The sequence below is a fragment of the Dermacentor andersoni genome, chromosome 1 (genome assembly GCF_023375885.2).
Source record: "Dermacentor andersoni chromosome 1, qqDerAnde1_hic_scaffold, whole genome shotgun sequence".
Taxonomy (NCBI): domain Eukaryota; kingdom Metazoa; phylum Arthropoda; class Arachnida; order Ixodida; family Ixodidae; genus Dermacentor; species Dermacentor andersoni.
Genome location: NC_092814.1, coordinates 416,228,772 through 416,237,755, shown reverse-complemented (window position 1 = coordinate 416,237,755; position 8,984 = coordinate 416,228,772). Strand labels below are relative to the sequence as shown.

At 42.5% G+C, this 8,984-nt stretch overlaps 1 protein-coding gene across 1 annotated transcript; it reads left to right on the top strand.

Annotated features, from left to right (window-relative positions):
* The first annotated feature begins 7,244 nt into the window (after positions 1-7,244).
* On the top strand, positions 7,245-8,485 carry LOC126535744 (uncharacterized). The gene has a single exon (XM_050182525.2). It carries the CDS (start codon positions 7,257-7,259, stop codon positions 8,472-8,474), a length of 1,218 nt encoding a protein of 405 aa, XP_050038482.1. The 5' UTR covers positions 7,245-7,256; the 3' UTR covers positions 8,475-8,485.
* Positions 8,486-8,984: the final 499 nt, after the last annotated feature.

Sequence of the window (8,984 nt, the reverse complement as noted above, 5' to 3'; positions counted from 1 at the left end):
GCACTACACTACCAATGTGCTAAAGCATAAGCCATGCAAGGCCGAGCAAAAGGAATTTCATAACTAGAGTCCCTTTCTTAATGCATGCAAAGTTCACAATCTAATAGGTTTCTGGGTACATGATGCTTTAATAAACGTCAGCTGATAGCACAGTGCTTGTACTATTTGTTTCTCTGCCCTTCGACAGCCTCCTTTCGCTCTGCCTGCAACTGTCTTAAACACAAATTGAAAATATTTTGAACACCATGCCACATGGCATGGTGCAGCTTAAGTCAGATTATGAAACTAAGTACCTACTCTCCAAGCTTGTCATGTGCTGCCTATATATGTAAGATCGAGAATGAAACTGTGGCTTGCCATTCTACTGACAACCACAAGCAGAGTGTGATGCCAGTTGCCAGTTCAATTCCAATGTGCCACATTGAAGATACTGTGCATGTTATGCTTAACACAATGAAGAAATATTCTCGAATGCAGGTATATGTAAACTTACAAAAAGGCCTCTTTGTGTCATAATTACAAATGCTAGAACACACTATTCAAATTCTAATGAAGCATCAGATTAGCTGGCTAACGCTGTAGAAAATTATTGCCAGTACTGCCACCGTTGCCACCCCTGCCTATTCAAATGCTACTATGTTGCATATCTGGCATGTCATTTTCCTTTGACCATGCTGGGACGAAGCAAATAATAGGGATGTGCATGAGGCCTTACAGGCAATGTGATATGCGCATACGAAAGGGAAATAGCAAGGATGTGGGTAGAGACCTTGCGGTGGGTGCTCTAATCCTGAAGTGCCCAGGCTACCTGCAGGGGCAGCTGCAATGGCAGCTGCAGTGTTCTTTTCAGCTGCATCAACTGCAGCAAAAAAATACAAGGGTATATATTGCAGTGACCATAACAAACAAAACAAAATAACAAAACTATTTACTGCATTGAGGAGAATAAAGGAGGGACACAATTTCATGGTAAAATGAAAACATAATTGTGTGCTTCCTAATAAACAAGTTCAGTGCTGTTATCACGATAAAAAAAAATAATTACGTTGGACAGCTCAGTGCTTGATCTGCAAAAAAGAAAGCCGCTCTTTGTGAATGAGCATGCACTTAACACCAAAGAAGAAGGTGCTGCTTACGACTGCAAATCAGAAAACGAAAAGTGCACTGACAATTTGTCTGGACATCTGAAGACAGAGTACTTGCATGAAAAAGTGGTCACTTTCCTATCAATTATATCTCTGGTGAGCAAGACCTTCTGAAATTCACATTATTTGTATACTTATTCTCATGTCAAACTCTGCATTCATAGGCTCCCACTTTTAACCAACAAATATCTGCAATACAGTTCTATGACAAGTGATAAATACCCTGAGGCATGGTTGCCTGGTGTGCTAGCCTCACTTCAGCACTTGCCACTGACGATGCTACAGAGGGTAGCTGGCGAGCTGCAAATAACAAAACAAAAGATAACAAAAGAGCATGAAAATGACAAATGTGTGATGGGAAATTTAGTGATAACATAGAGCACAAGAAAAATCAGGTCGTGTTTCCACATCAGTAACGAAGAGGTCACCTTGCTCATGCAAGAGACAGTGAAAAATACAGTCTTGTTGGAGCCCTTCTGGGCCAGAAAGAAAAATTTATGCCTTGATGGCTTTGTATACTGCCATTCAGTGAGCAAACTGAAGCAAACATTTTTTATGGGGTTTAGTAGTAGTGAAATTTTAGACACAAGTTCTTCAATGTTGCGAAATGCCAACACCAAAATGCAAGCTGCCCCCCTTTCCTGCCCCCCACAGCATAGGCTCTTTCACATTGCCTCGACCAGTTTGAGCAAGCAATGTCTTTCCCCTGCCCTCTCCTTCTCGAGGTGTACCAGTATCCTGACACATTCGAGTGGAGTGACATGCAGCCAAAAGAAGTAATAAGTACCCAAAATATCCTTCATTATACAGGCCTTGCTGTTCTATATTAGCATCTCTTAGAGCACAAATAAGGCAAAATAAGGGTGCTAAAACAAATGAAGCTTTTCTCTGCCTATGCTGAGATGCCTAGTTTTAAAGAATGAGCTATCTTTAACTATATACCCACAGCTTCACAGAGTAATTGACTACTGTTGATATGGTATTGTTGAGGTTGACAGCACGTTCATTTTGCAAGCACTTGAAGTAAATACAATCGTTTTAACGACATCGGACTGTATCGCCACACTTCCTTCTAATTCCTTCGCAACCCACCCACTTGCTGTGAAAAAGATACACCTTTTCATTAGGTTGCAAGAAAAAATAAAATGTCAAGTAACCTTTAAGTGAAAGGATCATACTGAGCAAATAACAGCATGAGCTGACAAGGACGAGACAAGTAGGCAACACACACATGAGTGAAATAAGTTTTTCGAGTAATCAATATTCTACTCTAATATTTTTGGAAGTATTCAGCACTCAACTGCATTGCTAGCTTTTGCTGGTATTCAATGAAGCAAGTGCTTTGCTTGTGCAACTCGTGCATGCCTGTTTAACACTTTACAGACAATCATCACTGAGATCTGCACTTGTGGCCTGATAGTTTGCAATGCCGAAGCTTCGTGAGGAACCTTTGAATGCAAAAATTAGGTTATATTTACACGCTGTGCAGAGAGCATCTCTAGGGCTTGAAAAGGAGGCCGATGTAACCATATGGCTAGGGCCAGCACCAGCCATCCTGAAAGCCTCGCTTGCGACTGGTCCTTGCACACTGTTCTGCTGCCCTGTTGAAGGCAGTAAAGAACATTCAGGCTGTGGCTTTTCAACGTTGCTGATTTCTGATTTATAGAAGAAACAAAAACTGTACAAAGAGCAAGTATATAAACAGCTCAATGAAAAAAAAGCAAGCATTCGGGCAACTTACATGTTTACAATTGCAATTCAGCTCATGCACTCCCTGGCATCCCTACACTGCAGCTTTTGTGAAAAATGAACACATTCTCTTACACAGTGAAGTTTATATTTTCTTTGCTGTCGTTTTAAATTTTGCTTTCTGGCAGCAACTCCTTCGAGATACACTAAAGAGAAAAATAATTATTTTCTGTATTAGTAGATTACCTTTCTACGCTGCAAAAAGTGTCACCCTTACCATAAGAAAAGGCTTGATAAGCCAGATTTTGCAAAAATTAAAGACTGGAGGCAACAATGCCTTGAACTTCTTGTATAAGCTCACCCTGATGCTACAAATTTTGACAGTGTTTTCTAGCACCTAGATAATTGTTTATTGGTAAAATGCACTACAGTGTATTCTAAAGGAGGTAAAGAATGATTTTGGCAACTTTCACTAACATTTATTGAGCCAACTAGGCCCAAATGTCAAAAAATAATTTAGGGGGGACGTTACCACAAGCAAAACGCGAGACTTGAAGAAAGGGATGACACGAAGCGGTTCGTGTCGTTCCTTTCTTCAAGTCTCATGTTTTGCTTGCAGTAACTTCCCAAAATCATGAATCACCAACTGGCCTAAACTCACACTCTGCTATGTCAAAAATACTTGGGAATTCGTGACATCACACTGATGGGCTGGTACTGGGGCTATGGCACCAAGTTCAAAAGATTGACCTTTTGCTTTTATTTTGTATTTTAACAATCAAACTACTGTTGTTACATTAAATTGACAAATAGTTTATGTGTATTTTTAACTAATACCGTGCGAGTCCAAATTGATATCGAATTGTGCCTCTCTTTGTGTCCCTTTAAAAGAAGGCACCCATTTTTATGAATGACAAAATCAATGCTTTTATTTGCAAGATGTCTAAACCGCCCTTCTATTTTTTTTTTTTTTTTTTTGAGGCACGGATACCAGCACTTGACACTAGATTCGAAGATGCACTATAATGAAACATACATACCAGTTTCAAAGATCTTTGCGCATAGAGCTCTTTGAAGTTCTTTGTTAAGTTCTTTTAGGTCCACATTTTCAATTTTCAGCCTTTTTACAAGACCTTCCAGCTGAGTCACCTTTTTTTTGAGGCTCAAAACAGTGGCCTCATTGTTTGTTTCTTCCTCCTCAGGCCGCAGCAGCTCCTGCTCAGCAGCCTTTCTGGCTGCAGTCTTTGCCTGCTTGTCAAGCTTTGCCTGTGTTGGTACAATATCAATAATCATACAGCAGTACCTCATATCACTAAATGGAAGCTAGTATAATCCCCATAAAAAAGCCTTAGAACTATTATTACAAGTGATGCATGAATACTTCTACAAAGATCTAATATAATGGTAGCAGCTATGTGAAAATAGTTGTAGGAATTTGTCCAGCATTTCTCATGTCAGTCCCATTGACTACCTAAAACCAAGTGATGAACTGCAGGTAGAATTCTTGTTTCGGCTGCTTTTACCTGCAGTGTATGTGGTGATCAAGACACTACAATCTCTTATAAAGTTAGTGTTGAATGATTTTGAATGGGCTGGATGCTGACGGTTGTTTTACTAAACTGCTCCGACAACATGATGCCACATCTAGCTTGTTGCACCACTCTGCTGCAAGAAACAAGCAGGGATAAAAGTCTGCGAGAGAATGTTATTTAAGTTTGGCTTTATTGTTTAGATGCTTAAGGAAGTAACTGCACGCTCCTGAGGCATACGAAGACACCAAAAGGACAAGTAAAAGAAAGAAGCCAAGCTGTCACTTTCATTCATCAGAGTGGCTTTGATAGGAATGCACTGATAGCTGACGGTCATACTAAATTCAGTAAAGCTGTTATTTAACGGCTGGCGGAACAAAAGAACATGTGCATTAACCGTAGCTTTTCTCTGCATTTCCCCAGCAGTGGCAGGTATAGCTAGCTGAGAAATGGTTAAAAAATTATTGATTTTGAAAGTCCTGATTTTTAAGGCCTTTGTGGCCCTATAGCGTATATGGAACTTTGTAAGAGTTGAAATTCAGAGCTTCCCAGTCAGGCCAGCCTTGCCAGAGAATTTTCATAGGAAAAGATCGCCTGTCAGAGGTTAGTGTGAAAGGCAACCGTGGGAGCACCCTGGTGCTACACGCAGTGTATGGGATTGGTCCTGTCCAAACTTTTCATGCCAGTTGTGAACATGCACATACCCTAGGATAGTAATCTCATGTCTTCCACGAGGCAGGTTATATGAAAAGTATTAAAGCAGTGGCTAAAGAGCAATACAAGAAAATGATGTTCCCCACTGCCTTGGCGCTCTTTGGCCACACTTGGCCCTTGCACCAATAAACACTACATATCATCATCAACATAATAACCATATGGCAACAAGGAGGATTGATACCTGTCTTTAGGCAGGTTGTGGTCAGTAACTGCTAAAGAAATTTGAAAAATGTCTATAGCTGTCGTGAGAATATGAAAAAAGAAAACAATCTTGTGCTAGCACTCGAGTCATATGTATAGTCTTAGGCAGTTAATGGGAGCTGACCTAAGTGAGAAATCTGGGTGTTAAATTGTCATAGCTTCCATAAGAATAAACACTGCCTAATTGTATCTTAACTTATAGCACGCACATATGTATGTGAGTTAAAAACAGGGATAAAGTGCCTCGGAAAGCCTGGCCAACATTTCGATAGGAGGACCTATCTTAGTCAAAGGCGGCCTCGTCATCCTCGGCAGGTTAGTTTTAAAGGCTTGGTACAGTGACGTCATGTTCGGCTGTCGGTGGCTGACAGCCGGCTTCTTATGATATGACTAATAAAAATCGGGCCCCTTGGTCAACCCCCTTTCATCTCGTTTTGGATGTTTTAGTGTCATTCGAATCGAATGGCATTTGGTGCAACGAATGTCATTCGCTCGCGGAGGTGCTACACTCGAAAAATTAATGTCATTTGGTGGCGATATGAATGGCAACCATTCCGAAAAAACGTAGCTACTAAAGTAGAACAAGGTAGTTATAAAGTGCTGCAAAAGTGCATATAAAGTGTTTGCCGATGCCTGATTAACCAAAATGTGCAACCAGGCGCCTGAGTGCTTACAATATGGCCAACGAGCAGAGTGGCGGAGGCATGGGCGACCGCCAGACACTGCTGAGCTGAAGGGTAACAACATTTTGCGACAGCCTGCTGTACAGATTTCTTCTCTTTAAAGTAACAAGTTCATTAAAACAAACAAAAGTTATTATTTCTTTACAATTATGGCTTTAAATTTGCAACCGCTCAGTCCTGTTTTGGTTTGTTTCTGGGGTTGAGAGTACACATTCGCTCCGAGTGCGCAGCCGATTGAGTTTCTCGAACTCATTCGATTGCGGAAGTCATTCAGTGCTAATGGCATTAAATATTGCTGTGTAGCAGCCGAACAATGTCGTTCGATGCTAATGCCATTCGATTCGAATGACATTAAAATGCCCAGTGTGACAGGGGTATACGTACCACAAATTACTAGAAGTGAAACAGCAACAAAAGTTTGTAAAGCTATGTAGGAACAAAATGGGTAATACAAATTAAGTGTTGTTTTCAGTTTTATGGCATGAGCACATGACAAGCTGGCTGAGAGTTTTCCTTGTAATCTCTCATTTGGTGTTTATGGCTATGTAGTCCGGTAGCAGTTTGTACTTTCTATGATATATATATATATATATATATATATATATATATATATATTTCAATATTTATTTCTCATAGCATAAGAAGCCGACACCAAGGACATCGATATTACTAATAAAATCGGTCCCCTCAGTTTCCTTTCTTCTCGTCTATATATACATATATAACCAGTCCAATAACCAGTTTCGAACCCGAGTACTCTTGCACAGAAGCCACACGCTGTAACCATTACACCACGGAAGCGCCTTTTCTCTCTCTCTCCTCAGACTATGCACGGAAGCAAGCCCGAAATCGTGAACTATCTCTACTGCAAGCCAGCGCTTTCAGAGAGAAAGCCGGCACATCCCATAGCAGCAATTTACTTTCAAAAACTGAGCCCGCGCATCTTCTGGCTGACGATGTAGGAAGCAAAGTTACTCGAGGCGATCGTCCCTGAAATTCGCTGCACTGATCTTGACCGAACTGTGGCGCGTCTCAATCAATCAATCAATCACGTCACGTTTTGTAGTTCAACACGTTTTCATGCTGCTAAATGTATTGGTTTCTTTGCAAGGACCAGTGCAGTGTCTAAGAGGACGGTCGTCATTGATATCTGCAGAGCGCCTGTTCATTTAATGAGCCAGCTATCGCTTATAGAAATACACCAACGCAACTACGCGTTCTTTAATCATTTCATAGTTCAAGTACGTAAAAATAGCCTCAATAGATGTAGTGTGGAACGGCTGTGCTCGAAAATGCTCTCTGCTGGAAACAGCGTATCGGCCCCAGGCCGAGGATCGTCGACCCCGTTTTTGACCGAAGATGCAAGTTACAAAGTTGTCCTCCCGCGTCTACCAACCGGTAACGACGTTTTGAATTCTATCTTCCTTCATGCGGACTTGAGTGGCAGACCATACCGTGCTCCTGACTTCCGAGACGCTCTGCTTGAGGTAGTGAATACTTCAGATATTGTAGGTGTCGGACAGTATCAAATGAGCCATGTATGGATGGTTACTTGCGCTAGTAGTGCGGCAAAACAAACTCTCGTCGCTTGTGGTGAGCTCCGTGTCAAAGGGCTGAAGTGCATGGTGATAGATCCGGAGACTAAAAACATCAAGCTTAAATTACTATGGCTTCCACCTCACCTTGAACCACGACGCGTTGAAGAGGCGTTCCAGAGCTATGGTCAGGTGAAGTCGGTGGAGAGAGAAGTATGGAGGTGCACTGGTATGGAACAGTGGGTGACAACAAACCGGGAGGTTTCCTTGGTGCTCAAGGACACTATCACCGTAAGCTCAATACCGCACATTATGTCCATTTATGGACACCAGTGCCTCGTACTTATCCCCGGTAGGCCTCCGCTGTGCCTTCGTTGCAAGCGTGTGGGACACGTTCGTCGACAATGCAGAACACCGAGATGCTTACAGTGCCACCGATTTGGTCACTCAGCGGACGCCTGCGTGTCCACATACGCCAATAAGCTTCGTTCTGGGCAATATAACGCAGACGAGCCACAACTGGACCATCTCATGGATTCTACAGAGGTAGTAGATGCCACCGGAGAGACTACAGGTGGCATTAGGGACGAAGACCAGGAGTCCTTGAAGCCAACGCCAAGCAGTCACAACAGCCCAAGTAATACTAGCGAGGCTACAGGCGAGGATGACTCAGTTTGCCCACCTGGCCTAGCAAGCCTTAAAGAAAAGCCCCCTGATGACAAGGAAGAAGAGGAAGAGGCGATGGACATAAGTCAGACAAGGAAACGTCCGGCACCATTCAACGACGAAGCAACAGCAAGTGCACTACAGGCGCCCGAGAAAGTGTCTCCTATTGCTCAGCGACCTCCCTCTCCTGGTAATAATGTGCCGCGCCGGTTTTATCAGCGTAGTCAGGAGAGTGCCACAAAGAAGTCCAAAGGGAGCAAGACCACAGATTTACCTGTGGCCAAGGGCGATAAAACACAAAAGCTTTAGGTGAGCAAAATGGCTACCGCCTTCACGCTCCCCTTATGTGTAGCGACACTCAACGTACGTGGGCTGAGGAATATAAGACGCCAGCAGCAGTTACTACACGTGCTTAGGCAGCATGAAGTTGATGTTGGTGCAGTGCAAGAGACAAAGATATCGTCTGCTGGTGATTTCAACCTTGCGCTGCAAACTTTTCAACCTGATTACGAGGTGTGTATTAGCCAAGCATGTGGTGCTTCCGCTGGATGCTTTTTGTTAATCAGAAAGCAGTTAAATCATTCTTCATTGTCGCTACGTGTTGATGGGGAAGGCCGCCTTATATGCTGTGACCTCTCTTTTCATGGCCGTAATTGGCGGTTTATTTGCGTTTATGCTCCCTCAAAAGTTAATGACAGGAGGGCTTTCTTCCTCTCACTTGCTCCGCTCCTAGATACTGACAGAGATTTGGTACTGTTGGGAGACTTCAACTGTGTTTGTGATTCCAGAGATCACTCATACCTAACAAATCGTTATGAT

What these genes read in the sequence shown, in the direction of transcription:
- LOC126535744 (XM_050182525.2), top strand. Translation starts at nt 7,257, where the DNA reads ATGCTCTCTGCTGGAAACAGCGTATCGGCCCCAGGCCGAGGATCGTCG.